We start from the raw sequence: 25,843 nt of genomic DNA, 5'->3' as shown, positions 1-25,843 counted from the left end.
TTTTTGTCCATCATTGATGTACGCTGATGAGGTGCCACTTATGGGCAACGATAGGTGGCAGTGATGGGCACTAATGGGTGGCAGTGATGGGCACTGATCGGTTACACTGATAGGCAGCACTTCTAGGTGACACTGAGTGGCACCACTGGTGGGCATTGATAGGTGGCACTTGTGGGCATTGATAGGTGGCACTTGTGAGCACTTTCATATGGCATATATGAGGCATAATTGCCTCTTCCGTTTCGGGACCGATGTCCCTTTAAGATGAGCCGGTGATCGGCTTTTTTTTCCTCCTCCGCTGTCAGCGCGAGGAGAAAAGAAAAGCGATCACCGAGCTTTTGTTTTGATCATGTGATCAGCTGTGATTGGCTGACAGCTGATCACATGGTAAGGGGCCGGGACCGGCCCCTTACTCGGATCAGTGATCACCCAAGTCTCAGTGACTCGTGATCACAGCGACCTTGGCATCCCAGATGTTATGGAACTACATTTCCCATGATGCTCAACTACACTACAGAGTGCATGAGCATCATGGGTAATGTAGTTCCAAAACATCTGGGGTACCAAGGTTTGCCATCACTGGTGTAGGGTCTCTATACATATACTAATTAAGAGATTAAGCCTCCCTATATGTTCACACTTTGACCTCTAACTGCTGCTGTAGCAGTTTATATTAATAAGGACATAGGAATTTTTGTATTAGTTTGTCATTATGACATATGTAGTTTCACCCATTTGGAACATCATTAGTAAAATGGCTGTGGAGGGGCTTTTAGAAAATGGCCGCCGTTGGGTATAGGTATACACACCTCTTCCCTATGCAGGATTTATTAGTATATCACCAGTAAAATAGCCGCTGCTATGTTTATACACAGTTACTAATTTTTGCCCATTTCTTCCATCTCCCTTAAAATCATGGCAGACCACGTGAAAATGGCTGCCGAGTTTAGTATGTTTTCTAATTGGTTTAGGAGTACTATAAATATTAGTATGATGACTACAGGAGTATACCCTTTGATTAAGTCACATGTGAGTGACGAAACGCATCAGTTATGGGGCTTGTGACATCATAGCATCATTTGTAGGAAGTACACAAGCACCCGTTAGGGCAGCAGGGCAGAGGACTTGCATACGATTTTGTGACCCCCAGGTACGAATCTGTATATTTTCAAGGTCATCACCCTGTATGCACCAGGGATAGTGCATTCCTAAATGTGAGTGGAATAGTCGATTGTATTTTGAATATATTTCGTTTTACAGTATTACACTATGCTATTTCCTTTTTTACCCTTATGTTGCCATCCTATATGAGAGATCAGGCTTGCAGGAGTTCACTGTTGGCAGCTTAAAGATCCTGGATTGACACCCCAAAGGGGAAGGTGCTACTTGGTCCAATTGGTATAGCATAGTGTGACTGGTGGAGGGTTCACATGTTGTTAAGTCACTCATTTGTTATCATTCACCGTTGGATTGTGTGTGGACAGTATTGGTTCACAAAAGATATCACTGGATTCATGTATTTTGTCTGACATATATATGTGTTATAATTTTTGTACCCACTAGAGGTCACTGGTTGCACCACTTTCATTGTGATATATTTAATATATTTTTAGTGTCATATGCAGCACTCCCACTAGGAGCCACTACTTTATTTTATTTATTTTGTACTTACACCACATAGTATTTTTTTGGAAAAAAGGGAGAGCGTTACATATTTTTCTTTTTACTCTTATATTCAAGTTATTGCCATAAAAAGTGTTTGGGGACCCAGGTATTGCCCCAGGGGACATTTATCAATACAAAAAAAAAAGTTTTTCAAATGGCTGTTTTTTCAGGAGCAATAATTTTATTAATGCTTAAAGTGAAACAATAAAAATGAAATATTCCTTTAAATATCGTGCTTGGGGGGTGTCCTTAGTCTGCCTGTAAAGTGGCACATCTTTCTCATGTGTTTCACTGTGCTGCAGCAAAATTACATTTCTATATAAAAAAATGGCATTTAAAATTGCTTGTGGCTGTGATGTATTGTCGGCTCCCGGTAATATAGATGAAAAACCATTGAAAAAAATGGAATATGGCCCCCTCCCAGTCCATACCAGGCCCTTCAGGTCTGGTATGGATTGTAAGGGGAACCCTGCATAATTTTTAAAAAAAGAAAATGGTGTGGGGGTCCCTCCAAAAACCATACCAGACCCTTATCCGAGCAAGCAGCCATGGCAGTCCAGCAAAGGGGGGTGGGCCCCCTCCAGAACCATACCAGGCCACTTGTCCTCAACAAGGGTCCCTCCCAAAGCACCTTGTCCCTGTGTTGATGGGAACAAGGGCCTCATCCCCACACCCCGTGCCCGGTGGTTGTGGGGGTCTGCAAGCAGGGGGCTTATCAGAATCTGGAAGGCCCCTTCATCAAGGGGGCCCCCAGATGCAGGCCTTCCCTATGTGAATAGGTATGGGGTACATTGTGTCCTGCGATGTCCATCCATCTTCATTAATGGCGCAGATGGACCCAAAAAATATATAAAAAAAAGCTCCGTCTCTATGGGAGGCATCCCACCAACTGCTGTCTCTTGGCTGTGACAGCTGTTATATAGACAAGGGTGGGGCCACCCGGTGATGTAAACGGGTGACCCCGTTCCCTCTGCCATCACATTGCCTATATAACAGCTGTCAGAGCCAAGAGACAGCAGTCGGTGGGGTGCCTCCCATAGAGGCGGAGCTTTTTTTTCTATTTTTGGGGTCTGTCTGCGCCGTGATTAAAAATGCATTGACATCGCAGGACACTTTTTTTTTAAATAAAGGAATTGTCAAAAACTGTCTCCTGTCGTTTATACTTTTTTGACACTTTTTTTGGTGAATGTGTAGGGAGGGTGGGATCAGGGGGCCCCTTGTTAAAGGGAGCTTCCAGACTTCCGATAAGCCCCCCCACCCGCAGACCCCCACAACCACGTGTTGTGGGGATAAGGCCCTTGTCCATCAACATGGGGACAAGGTGCTTTGGGGGGGGACCCCAAAGCACCCTCCCCATGTTGAGGGGAAGCAGCCTGGTACGGTTCAGGAGGGGGGCCTGAAGGGCCTGTTATGGATTCTGGGGAACCCCCATGACATTTTTTTAATTTTGGCATGGGGTTCTCCTTAACCACTTCAATACACTGTGTTATATATACTACACTGCCTGCACTGATTGAATATAGAGTCTACACTGAATATTATCTATTGTCTACACTAAATGCACTAAATGCATAGATATATATAGATATATATATATATATATATATATATATATATATATATATATACACACACACACACACACACACACACACACACACACACACACACACACTAGACTATGTGGATATATATATATTAAATAGACTGCCACTAACTAACCTGCCTGCCTAATCTAGCTCAATCTATCTCCGTCCACAGTCACACACTATACACGGCTGCTATTTTAGCAGTGACAGGTACTCGGGTACTCATATGGACTGTGACAGGTACTCAGATGGACTGTGTGTGACAGGTACTCAGATGAACTATGACAGGTACTTTGATAGGTGGTGACAGGTACTTTGATGGGTGGTGACAAATACTTTGATGGGTGGTGACAAATACTTTGATGGGTGGTGACAGGTACTTTGATGGGTGGTGACAGGTACTTTGATGGGTGGTGACAGGTACTTTGATGGGTGGTGACAGGTCCTCTTTATTGGGGGAAGGGGGGGCAATCAGTGTGTGTTGGTGTACACTAAGCAGTAACGAGATGTTACCGAAATCTCCTTCTCACACATCGGTGTGTGAAGAGGAGAACCCGGTAACATCTCGTTACTGCTCTATGTTTGCATTTAGTGATCGGCTGTGAAAGGATCACAGCTGATCACGTGGTAAACAGCCGCTGGCCAATGGCTGTTTACCAGCATCGGTGACGAGCAATGTTCCCGGGAACACACTGCCGCCGACGTGCATGCGCACCGTGATTGCGCACATGTGCCATGCAAAGTGGGGTGGTACCATCTATGATCGGCCATGATGTCATATGATGCCTGCTCAGAGCCTGGCGGCAAGCGGTTAAGGGGCATGACAGGGGGCGTGCCATATGCCTACAAACATTTGCTAGTAGGTGTCCCTCATTCCCATTTCAAAATGTTGGCTGCAAGAGAGCTTGTTCCATTGAAAAACAACAGATGTACTGGCTGAATCACCAGATGAAAGTAGAAAAAAAAGAAAGCTTAAAAAAGGAAACTAATACAACCATCACTAAGAATTGGCTAACTAATTGGTAAGCTGCAATACAATAATTTTTTGCTTTTGGGTTTAATACTGCTTTAACCTAAAAAAAAAGAATCAAATACAGCATTGGAAAATAAATATATAATATTTACTATTATGGCCTCAGTTGCCTTTGACCTGTAAGGCTGGGTTCACTCTTTTGCAGTCATGCATTGTGGTGTGCTGCTGTGTGTGTCTCTTATCAATGTGTGTTGGGTGCCTTTAGGAATAAATTGCAGTGCACCACCCCATCTCTCAACATGCTTGTTTTCACACACTTTTCGGCAGTGCAAAAGTGTGAACCACGCTTTACAGAGCTAGAGGCACCAACAGAGTTTTCGGCATCGGACACTTCCAAGTGTGTCGGGTGTCTGCATTTCCATACTGCAGCTCCCCTGGCCACTATGTGATCAGTAGTGCTGCACCCTCTGATCACTGATCTGGCAATTCTGAAACACCAATCTTCTATACAGAACAGATTATTTTCCACCAATCACCAGCTAAACGGGTAAATCGATTTTTTGTACTAGAGTGGTCCCTTATGCCGTGTACACACGACTGGACTTTTCAACAGCAAAGTTCAGACGGAACGAATCCGTCGGACAATCCGATCGTGTGTGGGCTTCATCTGACCTTTTCTGTCGAAAAATCTGACAGACTTTAGAAATAGAACATGTTTCAAATCTTTCCGCCGGAATCAGTTACTATTGAGAAAACCGTTCGTCTGTATGCAGGTTCCGACAGACCAATAACGACGCAAGGGCAGCTATTGGCTACTGGCTATTGAACTTCTTTTTTCTAGTCCCGTCGTACGTCATCACGTTAAAAGATCCAGTGAGTATGTAGGCAAGTCCGTTTCAGCGGAACTCCGTTGGAAAGTCTGTCGAAAAGTCCGTCAGAGTTCATTCCGACGGAAAGTCCGGTAGTGTGTACGCGGCATTATTCTACTTTCATATCCCCTGCCTACCCTTGCAGACTTCTGGTGAACAAGTAAATAGGTAAGTATGTATTTTATAATGTGTTATAATGACCCATGCACAAAATTTTGGGTATCCATGGATGGTCTTGGACTTTATAAAGTACAAAATAGATTATAGCGCACACATACAAAAATGACATTTTAGGGTCGGTTCACACTAGGACGACTTGTCAGGTGACTTAGCCGCCTGACAGGTAGCGTCCCGTTCTGTACAATGGAACCGTTCTAATTGGAGTGACACAAGTCGCTCCAACTTAGAAAAAGGTTCCTGTACGTCTTTGGGGGCGACTTGCATTGACTTCTATACAGAAGTAGTTTTGCAAGTCGCCGCAGCGGTCACGCCTGGGTCGCCTAAGGCAGTCGCGCTGTAAGTCATGCTGCCTCAGTGTGAACCGACCCTAAATCCTGCAAAGCTGTTTAAAAACACCTGAATATATTAAAAAAAATATGGGGATTTGGTCACACTATGTGGTCATATAGTGCTAAGCCCACTTACTGTGTAAGTATGGGACTTTGACGCAGTAAGTGGGCTTAGCACTATATGACCATATAGTGTGACCAAACCTCCATATTTTTTGAATATATTCAGGTGTTTTTAAATAGCCTTGCAGGATTTAAATATCATTTTTGAATGTGTGCGCTGTAATCTATTTTGAACTGTTTGTTGGTCTTATCTTGAATGTAAACACGTTTTTAGGGTGTGCCATGTATGATTTTGTTGGACTTTATAAAGTCTTTATCTAGAGCAGGGGCCACCAAAGTGCAGCCCACAGGCCGAAGGCAGCCCTTTGCTTGCCTTTATCTGATCTTTGGGGCACTGGAATGCCCTGTACACACGATAGGATTTTCCAACAACAAAATCCATGGGATTCTTTCAGAAGGGTGTTGGCTCAAACTTGTCTTGAATACACACGGTCACACAAATATTGTGAGAAATTCCAGTGATGTACAAGACGTACGATGAGCTGAGTTCAATAGCCAGTGCTGCTCTTCTGCTTGATTTGGAACATGCGTGGCCCTTTGTGCGTCGGAATTGTCTACACACGATCGGAATTTCCGACAACGGATTTTGTTGTCGTAAAATTTGAGAACCAGATCTCAAATTTTGTGTGAAGAAATTTCCGATTTTAATCTCCGATGGAGCCTACAGATGGTTGGAATTTCCGACAGCAAGCCCCGAACCCACATTGGAAAGTCCAACTGTGTGTATGCGGTATAACTCTCCCTGATGCAAGGCATTATTCTTCCCACTGATGCCAATGATGAGGCACCATGCCTTCCACTGACACCAACAGTGGGGGATTATTCCTCTATCCCTCAGACTGATACCAACGAAGGAGCATTATTCCTCCCGGTCAATATTTGGGTATGGGGAGCCCAATAGAAGGGGTACACACCTTGGATAAGGATACTCAGGCAGTGCCATCTTAAGAGCATTATAGCCCCCTGGGCAATACAGTGCACTGGGGTCCTGTCTACATAATCACGCATGAGAACAACAATGCAAATTATCAATAGGGCTATATTTATTGGTACTTCCAACACCTGGATTGAGCCAAGATATTCGTTTTGGAAGTTTGCACATTTTCTCTTTCTCCTCTGCAGCCTTTTTCCTCTTCTGTGCTCCAATCCAAACTTTACGTTTTATTTCTGCTCTGATTGATATATAAGGGGAACACATAAGATATTACAGTCAAAACTTGAGGGGGCCCGGGCACTAATAACTTTCACCACGAAATCATACAACTAAAAAAAAACGAAATATATATAAATGTACACACTCTGGTGCTGCCTGGTGGGTATTAGGCCCCATTCACACCTGAGCATAGCGTTTTCAGGCAGAAAATTGCACGATTTTACAGCGATTTTGCAGCGTTCTTACTGTGATTTTGCAGTGTTTTTTACCACGTTTTGCCACGATTTCATGCAGGGCAAAAGGTCAGCAATGTAAAAAGAAGAAAACCGTCCAAATCTGCCCGATTCGAGCGACAAAAAAGGGTTCAGAACTTGTCTGAGCCATCTCCATTAAGAATAATAGATTTTTTCTCCTCCAGCGTTTTGTAGCTTCAGGCTTCAAGCTACAAAACGCTCAGGTGTGAATGGGGCCTTAATGCTGGCGTGTGTACTGCTCCTCTAAGACGCGGCAGTGTGACAGGAAGCATGCGGCTGCAGTAGAGAGCAGAGCTGATGCTTCCTGTATCTGTCACAGGTGGAGTGCATTTCATATCACTCCGACTGTGAAGAGCCGGAACTACACAGAAAGAAAGCATCGGCTGCGTTATTCACAGTGACAGTTGACTTACACTGCCCGCTGCAGAGTCGCTGACTGATATCAGAACTGATTGTGCAGCACTCTGTCTCTGTGAGGGAGCCGCACCACACATCACTGGCACAATGCGGCAGCAAACTTTGGGACATCTGAACAGGGGCATACCTAGAGCATTTGGCACCCGGGCGGATTTTATATCTGCCACCCCCCCCCCCCAACTTTAAAATGTAAAAACACCCCACTGTGCCCCCTGCACCCCCAATATCTCTTTGTCACTACTTTGTATCCCCTCTCCACAACTGGACCTCTTTACTAGACATGTGCATTAGTTTTCATCCAAATTTCAGGTATTTTCGTTATCACTTCAACAAACGATAACGAAAGTGCAGAATCCAAAAAACGAAAGATCCGACATAAACAAAATGCTTTATTTTCATTTTCGTTGTGACAACAGTTCGATATGGATAGGAGATTCGACATGACGCTGACAATAACAATCTGTGTCCATCAAACCTGTGGTCGAATGTGCCTAACCTTACCTCTATTAGTCCAGGATTATTCTACATAGAGAGAAAAGATTCGACAGAGAGAGAAAAGATTCGACAGAGAGAGAAAAGATTCGACAGAGAGAGAAAAGATCGCTGCTGGAATTGGGTGGGGGAAGTAAAATAAAAATAATGATGATGATGAATGTTATTGGCTGATTGTAACCAAAGAGGAGGAGCAGTAAAATAGCCAGAACTAAGTACACACGTACAGCCAACTTACTTACACTTGCTAGCAGAGAGAGACACACACACACTGAATAATTTCAGAAGACAGTCAATCTTAGCTGGTCCGTTTGTCAGAGAACCTGAATTATTTAGCAATTAAGCATAAGCACAGCAGCAGAACAATAGTGAAGCAAGCTACAGTTCAACGTAACTTTTTCATAATAATCTTCTGCTATTGTGTTAGTGTTGTGAACCTGATAGTGTTGCTAGTGTTGTGATAGCCTCAGAGGCTGCCGTGTTGTGGGGGGGGGGGGATTTATTATTATAGATTCTATATTATAGATTGAGATTCTATATACCGTATTTATCGGGGTATAACACGCACCGGCGTATAACACGCACCCCAAGTTTAGGAGGGCATTTTAAGGAAAAAAGTTTTAGGAGGGAAGTTTAAGGAAAAAAAAAAAACTTACATTTAAATGCCAGTCAATGCAGCCTTATCAGTGTGCATCTGCAGCCTTGTCCATCATTGCAGAATGATCAGTGTCATTTGCAGCTTGCCCCACGCTGTTTGCAGCTTTGCAGTGTCATTTGCAGCTTTGCAGTGTCATTTGCAGCTTGGCCAGCGCCATTTGCAGCCTTGCCCATGTTTAAATTTCCCGCCGCCGAGACAGACCGAGCGAGCGCCGCCGAAAAAGACCGAGCCGACTTGCTTGGCTCCGCTCGTAGTCCCGCCTCCCTGCTGTTTCTCTAGCGAGCGCTGCCGAAAAAGCCCGAAACCGTCTGTACTGTGTATTCGGCTGGGCTCCGCTCGCAGTCCCGCCCAGTATGGGCGGGACTGCAAGCCAAGCCGAGTACATAGTACAGTCGGCTCGGTCTTTTTCGGCAGCGCTCGCTAGAGAAACAGCAGGGAGGCGGGACTACGAGCGGAGCCGAGCAATTGGCTCGGTATTTTTCGGCGGTGCTCGGTATTTTTCGGCCGCGCTCTGTATTTTTGACTCACAGACAGTGGGGATCGGCGTATAACACGCACCCACGACTTTCCCCCGATTTTAAGGGGGGAAAAGTGCGTGTTATACGCCGATAAATACGGTAGATTCTATATACCCTATATACCCTAATCTTGTTACCTGTCTGATCACTATCACCAGTCCAATTTCTGTTTGAACTATATACATTCAACATGAACGACAAAGATTCGACAAAGCAGCGAAAAACACACAAACGTCGAATCTTTGGCTTATGGTGTCTGTCGAAAGTTCTAAGAAGATTCGACGGAGCAGCTAAACTATATAGAGTCATAGAGTTTAGCTGCTCCATCAAATCTTCTTTGAACATTCGACAGACACCATAAGCCTTCAATGTCAGATTCAACCTTAATTAATTTGGATTTTCGGACAAATGCATTTTTTTAACGAAAAACAAATTTCCTGAGTAACTAAATAAATTAATTTTTCGGACGAAAACGAAATTCTGAAATGAAATATTTCAGTGTGCACGTCTACTCTTTACATTACACAGCCCCCCCAGCTCTGGACCCCTGCATATTACACAGCCCCTGCACCTCTGGACCCCTTTACATTACAGAGCACCCTGCACCTCTGGACCCCTTTACATTACACAGCACGCTGCACCTTTGGACCCCTTTACATTACACAGCACCCTGCACCTCTGGACCCCTTTACATTACACAGCACGCTGCACCTTTGGACCCCTTTACATTACACAGCACCCTGCACCTCTGGACCCCTTTACATTACACAGCACCCTGCACCTCTGGACCCCTTTACATTACACAGCACCCTACACCTCTGGATCCCTTTACATTACACAGCACCCTGCACTTCTGGACCCCCATTTCTAATGTAGAATGCACAGAATTGTGACAAGTGCAGCCAAGCCGACATCCCTATATTTATGCCCGACGGATCAGTCCACCTGAGCTGGGGTCACATCGCCGCTGCACTACCAAGCCTGCCCGTTGTCACTGTTTCTTACAGGGGAGGACAGGGGCTCCACCTGACACCCCCCCATGTGTCGCACCAGGTGCCGACCGCCCCCCCCCCCCACCCCCCCAGTTAGTAAGCCACTGCATCTGAATGATGCTTGGCTGGGGTCACTGGGCAGGTGGCAAGTGGGGCCCCCCCGGCCAACTGCCCAGCATGTCCATGCGAAAAGATGGTCCTGTACTCAGGAGGTGAATCCAGCACAATTTCCAAAAACATGGTACAAAAGGGAAAGTCCAATAATCAAAGTCAAAGGTAGCAGAAGGTCAGGGCAGGCAGCAAAGGATCAGAGTCAATAAACATAGTAAAGTTCAGGTAGCAATATCACACAGCAAGGACCAGGTACGCACTGTGGGTAGTTCTAAAACAACTGATCTCTCTCTCTCTCTCTCTCTCTCTCTGGAACCTCTCAGCTTTATAGTGATTTAAAGGGAAATGACCTCCGAATGGTGTGCTGGAAGTGATGCAATTGCTGTCTATAAGAGGAAGCACATCGGTGATGCCATCAGACAACAAGAGTGCCAAGCACTGACATGCTTTGGGTGTGAGAACCCCTGCGGTTGGTATGGGTAGGTTGGGGGTTGTGACACTCCTACTGATACCAATGAATGGGCACTATTCAATCCACTGATACCAATGATGGGACACTATTCCTTCCAATGACACAAACAATGGGGTACTATTCCTCTCACTGAACCCACTGATGAGTCATCATGCCTTCCACTGATACCAATGATGGGGCACTATTCCTCCCACTGATACCAATGATGGGGCACTATTCCTCCCACTGTTAATTAAGGGGCACTATTTCTCCCTCTGATACCAATGAATGGGGCACTATTTATTCCACTGATACCAATGAATGGGGCACTATTTATTCCACTGATACCAATGAATGGGGCACTATTCATTCCACTGATACAAATTAATGGGGCACTATTCATTCCACTAATACCAATGAATGGGGCACTATTCATTTCACTGATACCAATGAATGGGGCGCTATTCATTTCACGGATACCAATGAATGGGGCACTATTCATTCCACTGATACCAATAAATGGGGCACTATTAATTTGACCGATAACCAGCAATACCAATGATGGGGCACTATTCCTCCTAGGTGCTATGTAATTCCCACTGACCACCAAGCCTGAAGCCCCATATACACTATCAGATTTCCTGCTGATTTTTTTCTTCAGTTTTACCAAAACTTTATAATATGAGGTCAAACCTTAGGATTTTCAATGTGTATGCAATGAGGCAGGCCCTTGCACTATATGGTTTTGGTAAATGTGAAGACAAAAATCAGCAGAAAATCTGATAGTGTGTATGGGGTTTGAGACATTGTTTACTCCCATTGATGCAAGGGAGATTTCTACTCCCATTGTCCACAGTCCAGCCCCCCTTAAATCTGACAATATACTCTAATGCTGCGTACACATGACCAAACTATTCGGCAGAAAAGGTCCAACGGAATCATTCCATCGGATATTACGATCGTATGTGGGCTTCATCTGATTTTTTTCTTCAAAAATTCAGACGGACCTTGAAATAGAACATGTTTCAAATCTGTCCGACGGAATCCACGTAACGGAAAACCGTTCGTCTGTATGCTGGTCCGACGGACCAAATACGACGCAAGGGCAGCTATTGGCTACTCCAAATCACAGTCTGGGAAAACCAATCAGCTCATTACCAGTTCTTAAATCTGTTTTCACCTGCTTTAAGGTCTCATTTCTTCATTTACGAGGCTAGAGGCAAAAGCTAGGCTTTCTTCAAATTCATAATCCTAGTTCACAGTAGTAGTAGTAAATCACAGCTAGTAAAAAAATAAATTAAAAAATTCAGGTTTATATGAGACAATGGAGCCTGAGTACACACCTAACTGGTTGTCACAATGAGTCTGCAGCATAGATATGACTTGCAGAGTATACTATGACTTGCAGAGTATCTGGATAATTGGTGGGTGCAGCAGGATTTGTAAAACTAAACACACTTAGGCCCCCCTCTCTGAAATGGAAGGTTCTGATTGGCTGTTTATGCCTTCAGCCAAGCCTACAAAGATTACAGGAAGAGATCATTTTTCAGCTACAAACAATGAATTATTTTCTGGTTTTTCCACTAATGTCCCTTTAAGTGGGTGGAGCATGCTGTGCTGAGTCATTGGAAGCAAAGCACATTACTATAAAGCAGTCCCCCGCCTAGACTTCTAGGAAAACCATTCACCTCTCTAGATTCATAAGAACTGTACAAGAAGATCATCCACCTCTGTCATGGCTAGCAAGAAAATTATCACTGTCCTAGGAGCCACAGGTAAGAACATCCATCAGAGATGAAAGAAATAAACCATAACTGAATTATGCTTAGTCTGCTTAAACTATAACTAAAGGTAAAACTTTTTTTTTTTTTAAGATTTTGATAGAGTAGAGAGGGATTAGGACCCCTGTCAGTTTTTATTGCTGTCTGTAGCCCCATTAGGGAGATTCACGCTCTCTATTTGGCCTATTTACTATTATCATTTGAAAGCAAAATCCCAAATTTTGGGTTGTCCCCAGAAATGTAACTGAGGAAAAGTCTTCCAATGGGGACATTAGTTCTGGCGGCGTGGGGATCCCCAAGAAATTCCCTTTGCAGGAATTTCCTCTCACTTCCTGTTTGGCTCTGGGACAGGAAGTGAAGGTAAACGCCTGCAATGGGACACAGGTGGTGAAAAAAAAAATAATCTAACAGGGTTTATCACCCTCCGTTAGGCCTCTTTGACACATGCAGATTTGTCTGTTTTGCATTTATCTGTCAACGGCTGAAAAATGGACATTAATGCATGTCTGGAATAAACGGATGTAAACAGATGATCATCTATTTACACCCATTTACATCCGCATTCATCAACATCTGTGTTTTGAAACGGATCAAGGCCCTATTTTTGTTCCGTTAAAAAAATAAAAAAAACAGACAAAAAACAAATGTAGACAAATGGTCTGTTTTTTGCATTGGTAATGGATATAAAAAACTGATTGGGGGGGGGGGGGGGGGGACCTGACTGAACTAACAAAACAAATGGTTTGCATGTGTAAAAGGGGCCTTACTCTATCCAAAGCAAAATAAAACATTTGGCCTATAGTTCTACTTTAAGCCTTATAGACTAGATTTATATTTTTTTTTGAATACATTTCTGTTTTCACATTTTTTTAAATCCTTTTCTTGCATCTCTGCACTACTGTTTATCTCTCTACGTGACCATTTTCTATATACAGTAGCTCACAAAAGTGAGTACACACCTCGCATTTTTATAAATATTTTATATCTTTACATGTTTAAATCAAGAGAAAACAATCAGCGCTCACATGTATAATACAAAACAAACTAATTGCAAGCTGAACACCTAAAGGAGCAATACAAAAAACACCTTAATAACACATCACTAAGGGCCGGTTCACACTGGGGGCGATGCGAGGCGACACGACTTGCCTCGCCGCGACCTCAGCGGCGACTTGCAAATGACTTCTGTATAGAAGTCAATGCAAGTCGCCCCGAGGTCGCCCAAAAGTAGTACAGGAACCTTTTTTCTAAGACGGAGCGACTCGAGTCGCTCCTCTTAGAACGGTTCCATTGTACAGAACGGGGGCGACTTGTCAGATCGCGGCACGGCAAGTCGTGTCGCCCCCTGTGTGAACCGGTCCTTAATATAAATGGTGCAGCGCAAAATACAAAAGTCCACACGTATTGGTCATATATGACAACAGAAGAGCATGTAGAGCGGGAACACCACGTGGAAAGACCGCTAATTGCTTGTATGTGACACTCCTTCCACCAGTAGGAATAAACTCTTACCAGCTCTGATGGACCTCTGAATTTTCAGATGGTCAAATGCGTGTGTTCACACTCTCGGTGTGCAGGAGTCTTTATTTCCACATGCGAATAGAGCAGTAGTCCGAATAGTTTGATCACATGCAGCCAAATCCAGAAAAAACCCCAATGGATTCACTCCAGATGTAAGTAGGTAGGTATATGTGAACAGAAAAGTCCAGGAACAACTTACTCTCTTCACAGACCAACTTTGCGTGAATGTCCCAGTTGGCTCTACATGCTCTTCTGTTGTCATATATGACCAATACGTGTGGACTTTTGTATTTTGCGCTGCACCATTTATATTAATTTATATCTTTACATGTGACAACACTGAAGAAATGACACTTTGCTACAATGTATTTAATGTCTAAACTGCTGGCAACAAAAGTGAGTACACCCCCCTAATTGAAAATGTCCAAATTGGACCCAATTAGACATGACTCATTAGTGTTACAAGGTCTCAGGTGTGAATGGGGAGCAGGTGTGTTAAATTTGGTGGAAACAAAATCTAGTGCTAGTGATATTCCTAAGAACATCTCAGACGTGAATCTGGATGCAAAAAATCTAAAACAATGATGTAACCATCAAAGTGATGCATACAAAAGGTGATATTACAACCTATATACATATAAAGTGGGACGCGACACCCAAGTCGCAAAAAATTTGATAAATTGCAATTTTTCTAATTGCATAAAAAAAATTATGCAATAACTAGAATAAATATAGCAAGGGCTGTATAATATAGGAAAATAAAAAGTTAATAGGGCGCATGAATTCACATTCCCCTAGGATGGAAACGAACCATAGGTATATTGCAAAAAGAGAAAAATTTCATAAAGATGCAATTTCTAAAAAAATAAATGAATCAGAACCGTCACACATTGATATCAACTGAACTAGTAATAGCGAAACTCTTAAAATACACAAACATACGTCAGATGTATAAAAAGTATATCCATGTCAACTAAAGTCCGCATCAATATATAAAAAGTTCATGTATGTCAGCCAGAGTGTCCGACTCTCTACATGACTTGTGAGCATAATCTAATGGGCATCCAGCATTCTGGTGGGTGTCTTCATACTATGATAATAAAAGGTAGGGTACTCTTACCAATGGTGATGGACTCCAGACCAATGGCCGTGAGTCAAACAGGCATAACCTGACAAGGGGTGAACGGAGGTCGAATCCACATCAATGGAGTACTGCTATTAGGGCATAATTTTTTATGGGAATCGCAATTTATCACATTTTTTGCAACTTGGGTGTCACTTTATACACTTTACGTGTGTGTGTGTGTGTGTGTGTATATATAAGTTGTAATATCACCTTTTTGTATATATCACTTTGATGGTTACATCATTGTTTTAGATATTTTTTTGCATCCAGATTCATGTCTGAGATGTTCTTTTGAATGTCACTAGTGCTACACTTTGTTTCCTCTTCCCCCCCCCTTCTTTTTTTTTTTTCTTTTTTTTGTACAATTTAGTCTGATGTGTTGGCTGCTCACATTTTTTGGTTGACGCGGTATTATCACTATTTTATGTGTTAAATTTGGTGTTATCGCTCTCACTCACTCATACTGGTTACTAGAAGTTAAACATGGCACCTCAATGCAAAGAACTCTCTGAGAATCTGAAAAAAAGAATTGTTGCTCTACATAAAGATGGCCTAGAATATAAGAAGATTGCCAAGACCCTGAAACTGAGCTGCAGCACGGTGGCCAAGACCATACAGTGGTTTAAAAGGACAGGTTCCACTCAGAACAGTCCTCGCCATGGTCGACCAAAGAAGTTGAGTGCACATGCTCAGCATCATATCCAGAGGTTTTCTTTGGAAAATGGACGTATGAGTGCTGCCAGCATTGCTGCAGAGGATGAAGGGGGGGGGGGGGAGGGGTCAGCCTGTCAGTGCACAGACCATAGGCCGCACACTGCATCAAATTGGTCTGCATAGCTGTTATCCCAGAAGGAAGCCTCTTCTAAAGATGTTGCACAAGAAAGCCCGCAAACAGTTTGCTGAAGACAAGCAGACTAAGGACATGGATTACTGGAACCATGTCCTGTGGTCTGATGAGACCAAGATAAACCTATTTGGTTTAGGTGTTGTCAAGTGTGTGTGTGTGTGTGTGTGTGTGTGTGTGGTGGCAACCAGGTGAGGAGTACAAAGACAAGTGTGTCTTGCCTGCAGTCAAGCATGGTGGTGAGAGTGTCATGGTCTGGGGCTGCATGAGTGCTTCCGGCAATGAGGAGCTACAGATCATTGAGGAAACCATGAATGCCAACTTGTACTGTGACATACTGAAGCAGAGCATGATCCCCTCCCTTCAGAGACTGGGCTGCAGGGCAGTATTCCAACATAACGACCCCAAACACGCCTCCAAGATGACCACTGCCTTGCAAAAGAAGCTGCGGATAAAGGTGATGGACTGGCCAAGCATGTCTCAAGACCTACACATTATTGAGCATCTGTGGGGCATGCTCAAACGGAAGGTGGAGGAGTGCAAGGTCTACAACATCCACCAGATCCGTGATGTCGTCATGGAGGAGTGGAAGAGGACTCCAGTGGCAACCTGTGACGCTCTGGTGAACTCCATGCCTGAGAGGGTTAAGGCAGTGATGAAAAATAATGGTGGGCACACAAAATATTGACACTTTGGGCCCAATTTGGACATTTTCACTTAGGGGTGTGCTCACTTTTGTTGTCAGCGGTTTAGACATTAATGGCTGTGTGAGTTATTTTGAGGGGACAGCAACCCTTTACATTGTAGTGAAGTGTCATTTCTTCAGTGTTGTCACATGAAAAGATATAATAAAAATTACAAAAATGTGAGGGGCGTACTCACTTTTGTGAGATACTGTACATCATTGCACTGGGCTGGCTTCCTGATTGTGTCAACTGATGACCATGGCTGCACAATGTGTGGCTGCGGCGTAGGTGGTTGTAGTCTTCACAATGGGAGCACATGAAAGGGTGACGGTACAGGAGTGGGGTTTATAGGAATTGCCCACACAAGGGGCTTTCATGACAGGATCATAGGGCCATTTTTTGAGTTTTGTAAAAAAGCGATACAAATACCGTATACAGATGCCTACAAACTGACCAAGTATGAAATCGGTAGATTTAGGGACCTTTCATGCCGAACGCAGTTAACTGCATTCCAACTTCATAGACCGCCCAAAATCAAGGTAACTCTATGGGCATAGTTCACATCATTGCAATGCAGTTCAGTGCAGTTAAAAAAAAAAGTACAGCATGCTGCATTTTTCTGCACCGCAATTGCAGGGGATGCACTGCAATCATGCTAGAAATGTACTGCACCCACACCATACTGCGCCCCTTTAAGTCAAGAAAGCAAAGGCCAAAAATGTATAAAAAATGCACTGCAGATGCAGTGCTAAATGCAGCACAAAACACATGCAAAATGCAGTCAAGCGCATTTCAAATACATGTAAACATGCAGCCAAAAAACGCACAGTTATGTGCAGTTTCTGTTGTGAATGGGTCCTAATAGTTACATCAAATGAGATATAAACTGCAGTACATTTGTTGTTTATACTTTGTGTACAGTTGATTATAAATCAATATGGTGAGTTGGGCCCCTTTCACACCAGCAGACGGATCGGGTCCGCCTGCCCGTTTTTCAGGTAGACCCCCATCGGACCACCCATTGTTCTTTATGAGGCGGCGGATGTCACCCGCTGGCATCCGATCCGGTACACTAAATACAGACAGGTGGGGCTACGTTCGCCATCCGTACGATGGATCGGATCATCACAGTCGGATGGTAATGGACGTGCAGTTAGGGTTGCCACCTGTCCAGGATTCACCCGGACAGTTCGGGTTCATGTGTCCGGGTTTCAGACTGTCTGAAACCTGGACACATTATTTAGACTGGACTATGGCTTTTCAGTGGTTGTCTCAGCTGAGAGTGTCTGTTACTCTTTCACAGCCCCTAAAGCCAGCACTAACAAACCACCCCCCCCCCCAAACACATACAGATGGGAGAGGCGAGAGGGCTTGATCTGCACCTCTTCCACCCCACCCCTACCCCTCTGTGTCTGCACACACTCCAATCCCTGGTGCTGTGCCTCAGAAAAGGAAAGTGGGAGCCGGAAATTTGAAGTCCAGCAACCTCAGATCCATCTGGTGCTGACTGCTAAGGGGTGAGTGGGCTCACCATCCATCCCTGTCTGTAACTGAAGTCTCCCCCATTCTCTCTCTTGCCTCTGAGTAAGTACAGTAAGGCAAATTAGGGTTCTCAGAGCACCCCTTACATCAGAGTTCCCCTTTACACCAGCGGCCGTAGTGTTTCTTCGTACATCAGAGTTCTCAGTGTTCACCCTTAAATCAGGGTTCCCAGTGCATCCCTTATGTTAGCAGCCCCAGAGGTCTCCCTTACATCAGAGTCCCCCCCTTACAGTGAAAGGGAACTCTGCGAGTTCAGATGTAAAAGGGGAACTCTGTGGACTCTGATCTAAAGGGGGACTCTTGTTATTAACTTCATATGATTAGAAATGTCATTTAGTAGCAAAATATATGTATAGTTTATACAAAAAATTGCTGTGCGCCACAAAAGTGTTCGGGTTTGACTTGAAGAAAAGGTGGCAACCCTACGTGCAGTCCGTTTCCATCTGACCGGCCCATAGAGGGAAGCGAGCTCTGTGCTATGCGGAGCAGACACGGACCTGTCATCAGCAGACAGACCCTCCGCTGAGAAGGTGGATCTGGTTGGACAGATTCCACCACAGGTGAAAAAGGCCTAAGAGAAAACAAATATGAGCCATGAGGCCAAAATGATGCGTTGACCTTTGTAACCAACATGGCATTAGTACATGATCAGGGGAATCAAGTGTTAAGAGGTAGTGGAAAGGAAGGGAAAAAAAAAAGAGGAAAGATAAAGGAGAAGGAGAGAGGAGAGGAGAGGAGAGGAGGGTATGACAGGGGTGAGCAGCAAATCAGATTTCAGTTTACTGATGCCACAACACTGTGGAAAATATGTAGGTATATGGTAGTGCTGCACTGTGTGGGGGAGGGGAAATAACAAGGGAAGGGAGGGGGGGTAGGGTGATAAGGGGTGGTGGTGGTGGAAGGTGAATGGGGGATATAAAGTATATGCGGTGTTCCACCATAAAATATAGCTACTAAAAATCCGCTATATGCACCCTATTATAACAATGTATATTGATATCAAACAACCAATATTAGAACAATCGAAAAATATCTTTTCATATGTGAATCAAAGTGCAATAGTGCTACACATGTAATAAATACCAAGTGCTAAAAGCTAAAGTGCAAAACATCAAGTAAAGTGACTGGTGCACACATATAAGAAATAATCAAATAAAATAATCCCACTCAGAAAAAAAAATCCGTAAAAATAAAGTGCTAAGTGCCAATAAGTCCAAGCAATTAATTGCATAAATTGATAAGCTGAAAGTGAAATTGGTGCAACTGTTGCTGCCGTGGCGTTTAGGCAAAAAACGTATCCACTTATTGTGCTGTGCAAGTCATGCAGGAAATTCAGTGCCACACTCCTCCTTTCCCCTTCATGGGATAAATAGATGGGTGTCCCCTTAGGGCCGGTTCACACTGCGGGCGATGCGAGGCGACACGACTTGCCTCGCCGCAATCTGACAAGTCGCCCCCGTTCTGTACAATGGAACCGTTCTGAGAGGAGCGACTCGAGTCGCTCCGACTCAGAAAAAAGGTTCCTGTACTACTTCTGGGCGACCTCGGGGCGACTTGCATTGACTTCTATACAGAAGTCATTTGCAAATCGCTGTTGAGGTCACGGCGAGGCAAGTCGGTGTCGCCTGGCATCGCCCGCAGAGTGAACCGGCCCTTTCCTTACCACTGTAAGGTTACAGCGCATAACAACATATATTGGTCACTATGGGAGTTCCTCACTCTTGTATCAGATGTCTTTAAGGCAGATGAACCTCATAAAATGCAAAAGAGAATACCAAATAGTGTAGTATTTTGATGTATCAAAAAATGTTTTATTAAGTAAGGTTATCAGGCTACTCACATTTGGTAAAATAAAAACAGGCATCAAGTGTAAACAGAACAGTGGACAGCGGGTTTGGGCGTCACTCTCTCTCTCGGCGACGTCGCGCATGTGCAGCGGATAGCCAAATATGATGAAAACACCACAAAGTTACAATGCTGCAAATCACATGTTCAGTAAAAAATAATATAAATCTGTTTTGAATTGGCATGCAAATATATATTTGAAATCAAAACTTTATTATTTTTTGGCAATAACATGGTGTGGGCGGATTTCTGCCAGTCACAGGCTGTCTCTTGCCCCCCCCCCCCCCCCAGCCTGTGCCTTAGAATAAGAGGGAGGTGAAGCCTCCATTAATCTACATGTAATATCCCACCCCATTGTATTTAGCTGGTAAGTGGGCATGGAGGAGGGAGGGAGTGGGCTGTAATTTACTGCTGCGTATACACCCACATATGTGACTCTATTGTCACATGGGCTGCTTTGATGTGATAGGGAGGAAATGCTCAGCATAGAAACTCACTGAAAACTGAGCATGTGCAGAGCTGCCAACACTGCTCTGCAAAATCCCTAGGTGAATTGGGATCATGACCAGAAGAGGGAGATGGAGAGCAGCAGGATCAACCAAGTGTTTTGTCTTTGTATTCTGCAAAAAAAAAAAAAAAATCGCATAGAGCCTGAGTATGAACAGCATAGGTGTTTTTTTTTTTTTTTGTTTTTTTTTTTAATGATGTTGGTTTAATGACACTTTAAGAGACTCTCTCATGAGCTGAAAAACATAGGTAGGTTCACACTATATTATATGGGCCTGTAGGTCCAAGCATGAGAATGTAGGGTGGTGCTATAGAAAGAAACTGGTAAGATAGAGGAACTAGAGAAATCCTGGGGGATGGAAGAGTAAGGAAGGCGATCAGGGGCTAGAGATGAGGGAAGGGGTCAGAGACCATCAGGAGGTTGGGTTCAGGGAATATAGATAGGATGATATTTCCCTCGGATCTGGGACCTGGAGCCTAATGAGTAGAGTAATAAGTATTTCAGGCTAAGGGAGGTTAAAATCTGGAAAGGTGTAAGTAAGCCATAGTTTCCATATTTTAAGAAATTTAGACTGTGATTCATTCATAATACTGGATACGTTTTCATCAACCAGCATCACGTTCATAAGATCTTCTTCCAGGCTTTGGCTATTGCTTGTTTAGCAGCCAGGAACAAATACATAGCTAATTTCTGTTGGTATGAGTAAATGAACTGCATGTTGAAGGACCATCCTTGCACCATGTATGTAACTCATCTCCACATAGACCACACCTTACAAAACATCTGTCATGGTAGATTGGGTTAGAATGAACTCCGAAACCCCCAAAAGAGAACCTTCTATGCCATTTCCAAAATGGATGTATTGAAGGAGTATTTAATTCTAGACCAGATTTTACTACAGTTCTCCACATGCAGAGGGTAAGTGAGATCCCACTCTCAGGGAGCTAACATTCTAAAAGAAGTGTTCATCAATGGCAGCTCCCATACCAATACCAAACACTTTACAAGTCTTGAAAATGATTTTGTTGTATATTGTGAAAAGTCTGGTATATATTCATGAAGACTTGTATAGTTATTATAAGGTCCACGTTCACACTCCTCAGACCTTTAATATGTATACTTGTTTGATGCCCTTCTTGCAGGAGCACAGGGTGGTTCAGTGGTCAGGGCTCTTCTGCAGGACAGCTCGTATGCAGTCAGGGCGGTGACTCGTGATGTCAGCAAACCGGCTGCTGTAAAGCTGAAGGAGGCTGGCGCAGAGGTGGTAGCTGCAGATATGAATGACGAGACGAGCCTGAAGTCGGCGTTCAGTGGAGCTTATGGAGCTTTTGTGGTCACCAACTTCTTTGATAACTTTAGTAAAGAGAAAGAACTTGAACAGGTAATAACTACTATTAGTGACTTTTTTTTTTTTATATGCAAGGGGTAAAAGGGGTGCCCAAAATTGGAATAAATCAGAGGAACCAATGTACTTCTTAAGAATCCATTTCTCTATTTGTGCAACTAAAACAAGCCTACACGTTTTAGGAGCAGTTCTCCTCTTCATCAGGGCTGGTAAAAAGCTCACTTAGTAACAGGTTTGCTGCATGTGTTAGAAAAACCTTTAACCTTCATTCTAGCACCTGGCTAGAGAAGGTAAAGGACTGGCTTGACATCTTATATACTGTATTTTAAATGGATTAAACTGCATCTATGAACAGTTGCAGAATAACCACTGACAACTGTTTCTACATAGGGCAAATGAGTCCCCCCTACCATTCAAATTGTTTTTGACTGGTTGTCTACCAGCAAGCATTTAATTTGTGCAACACCATCTGCTGTCAGGAAGTCAATCACAGCGTGTTGCTTAAATTGCATGGATGATGGTTCATCACAGGTTTCCTTTTAATACAGAGTAGCAAAAGATACATTCATTGTAATGATATTACTTTAACTGAGGTTGTCCTATATCAGTGCTGCCATCTGTTGGTGAAATATGAATGTAAAAACATTCTATTAAAACATTGCCCTGGTTAATCCAACCATTCATGCAGCTTCCAGTATTGTGCTACTGAAGAAAATGTCCAATAGAGTTGACTGCAACAAGTTAAAAAAGGAGTCTACTGCAGTATGTTAGGAACCTCCTCAAGTCAACACTATGACTGAGCACAGAGGCTGTTTTCTTACCCAATACAATATTGCTCCTACTCTTAAGGGCTTTGTAATTCCTAATGAGGCCCTTGCCATGTGGTTTCTTATGTTTTCAGGGAAAACGGATTGCAGACATCTGCAAACTGCAGGGCCTAAAGCACGTAGTCTTCAGTGGTCTGGAAAATGTCCACAAATTGACCGAAGGCAAGCTGGAGGTTCTTCACTTTGATGGTAAAGGAGAAGTGGAGGAATATTTTAGGCAGATTAAAGTACCCATGACCAGCACAAGACTCTCCTTTTACTTCGAGAACTTCCTGACTAGCTGCAGGCCGAAGAAATGCCCAGATGGCAAGACATATCAGTTGGGTAAGGTTTCATTGCGAGTATTGTGTCATTGCAGCTATAAATTCATGAATGCTTTATTCATGGAGCCATTTATGAAGACAAGAAGGGCACAGATTGGGGCATGCAGTATGATGGGTGCCATGGTGGAGGCACTAAGAAAAGACATCAGTGAGAAACAGAACCCAAGAGCCACAAAAGGCAAAATACATTCAATTAGACTACAAACCCAATGCCATATCTCAAGCAAAGGAGCACCCATGTATTGGGGCAGTGATTCTCAACCAGGGTTCCTCCAAAAGTTGCTAGGGGTTCCTTCAGCATTGGGGAATTTCTGCCTCTCAGATATGTGCCCACTGACACCATTGATCTCTTTAGCTATCTGTAAGGAGGTAATTCTTCCTGATGACCACAAGTGTAAGGACCATTCTTCCCACTGACCATCACACTAATGTATCATGAGTTGTAGAGTTCTAATTTTTATCAGGGGTTTCCCGAGACCAGAGAACTATTTCAAGGGTTCCTCTGTGTTGAAAAGGTTGAGAGGCTGTATTGGGGGGTTGCGTTCATGCTGTGGCTGCACCACACTCCCCCCTATAAATAATAGGCAATCGTAGCATTTGGACCGTTGCACTGAAGAACCTCTATAGAAAACAATAGGCAGACATGGTCCCGTAAATGTAGAAAGCATTCGGATTGTGGTACCATAGCGCCACACTGCCCTTTATAGAGAACAGTAGGTAGTCATGGTCCTATCAAAGCAGCTTGCATTTGAACCATTGTGTTGTAGCACAATGGTCTAAATGCTATCTGCGTTGATAGGACCATGGCTTCCATTGTTCTCTTTACCTGTAGGCCAAAACAACGGGTTGAGCCATTACAGACCGAATGTAGCCATTAGAGAGTATTAGAAGGCTAGTGGTGACCCTGCATTTGTTTAAATGCAAATTTGAATGGTTCTTTTACTTTAAATTTCTCATTGTTCTATCCTTAACTTTCCTGTAGTTCTTCCCATGGGAGCTGTTCCAATGGATGGAATATCTGTCGCAGATCTCGGCCCAATTGTCCACAGTGTCCTACAGAATTCCTCAGAATACATTGGGAAGAATATTGGCTTGAGTGCAGATAAGCTAACTGCCCAACAATACGCAGAGATCATGTCCGAGGTGATCGGAAAGACCATTGTAGACTCCAAGGTGAGGCTGATTATATTCCATTGACCATCTACTTGTTTCTGGTGGTGCTGTCATCATACTTGGACACATTTCATATAATTAAATCAGTCCATTTATTTGTTACTGCCATTTTTCATAAAAAATGTAATTGACCAAAACTTCTTCCCTATTTTTTTTGTCCACATAGATCACCCCTGAGGCATACGAAAAACTTGGCTTTCCAGGAGCAGATGAGATGGCAAATATGTTTAGATTCTACCAAACGAGACCTGACCGCAATGTGGAGTTGACAAACAAACTGAACCCAGACCTGAAAACCTTTAAGCAGTTTATGGTTTCCAAGAAGGACACTTTTACAGACTTGTAATATGTCATTACCTAATATATATCAGCATTAAAACTTTTTTTTATATCATAAACCGCCTACTTTATATGAGTAAAGTTGTTGCTTTTCATATCACTCATAATTTATTGTTTTAGCCATCGGTCATTAGCTCCACCACGGCATCCTCTGATGGACCTCAGATGCCCCAAACATGTCTGGGACAAGTAAAACCTATAAAACATTGTACTGTCCTCCAATAGTCCACAAACATTTTAGAGTTAAAATCCAGGCACAAAAAAATTAATTTTAATAGATTTCTTAATAGCCCCAAGCTAAGCCTCAAATGAGTTTGCAAACGCAGTTATTACTTTGTATAAGTAGTAATAGTATCATCACTATTCTGTACATTGCCTGTGCAGAGAGTAGAGCTGTGGGAGGGGCCCATTAGGCCCAACCCACTGCAGGTATCCTGAAGAAGGGGCAGATACAAGGCCAATCACCCTGCACAAGTAGAGGGAGCACCAGTGACTGGTCTTTTTTTACGGGAAGCTGCTGCACTAAGATTACAAGATTTTCCAAATTAAATCCAGACATGCCTTATTGACCATGCCCACTTTTAACCACACCCATAAAACAACCCATTTGTAGTCACACCCCCATTTTTTTTTAACACACCATACAACAATTGGTCACAAATGTTTAGAACAAGAGGCAGACATTCAACGTGCAATGACATGCTTTGGTGCCACAGGTAGCGCAATTTTGGGCATGGCAGTTTTGCGGTAACAGCAAAAAAGGGTGTGGTTAAAAAAAAAAAAAAAAACTTAGACTTCTCTGCTATTGGTCAAGAGTGTGTAAAGAGTGTAGGGGTTATGAGTATGTAAACCACAGTATACAAAGGTAAGGAGTGCATAGGGTGCAGGGAACAGGAGCATATAACATGTAGAGTGCGGGGGTCAGGAGGGTGTAACACACATGATGCAGGGGTCAGGAGTGTATAATGCGTTAATACATGGAGTGCAGGGGCCAGGAGTTTGTAATACAAAGAATTTGGCGGTCAGGAGGATTAAGTAATGTATGGTGAGCATGAGCTGTGCAACTGTGTAGATAGACCTTTTAATTTGTGAGGGTGCCACATAGTGTTTAGGAATATGTAAAACAGACTGCAGGGGTAAGGAGGGTATAGCACACAGAGTTTAGGGGCCGGGGTGCGTAATACAAAGAGTTCAGAGGTCAGGAGGCTT

The 25,843-nt window shown here is 43.5% G+C and overlaps 1 protein-coding gene across 1 annotated transcript; it reads left to right on the top strand.

Moving 5' to 3' along the window:
- The first annotated feature begins 12,388 nt into the window (after positions 1-12,388).
- On the top strand, positions 12,389-24,693 carry LOC143925022 (nmrA-like family domain-containing protein 1). The gene is made up of 5 exons (XM_077449592.1): positions 12,389-12,549; positions 21,770-22,008; positions 22,874-23,123; positions 24,105-24,295; positions 24,462-24,693. Exons 1-5 carry the CDS (start codon positions 12,510-12,512, stop codon positions 24,639-24,641), a joined length of 900 nt encoding a protein of 299 aa, XP_077305718.1. The 5' UTR covers positions 12,389-12,509; the 3' UTR covers positions 24,642-24,693.
- Positions 24,694-25,843: the final 1,150 nt, after the last annotated feature.

This window comes from Lithobates pipiens, unplaced genomic scaffold (genome assembly GCF_037356315.1).
Source record: "Lithobates pipiens isolate NorthernLeopardFrog02 unplaced genomic scaffold, aLitPip1_a1.2 Scaffold_22, whole genome shotgun sequence".
Lineage (NCBI taxonomy): Eukaryota > Metazoa > Chordata > Amphibia > Anura > Ranidae > Lithobates > Lithobates pipiens.
Note: the sequence above shows the minus strand (reverse complement) of the source record. Positions and strands in the feature narration are given on the sequence as shown.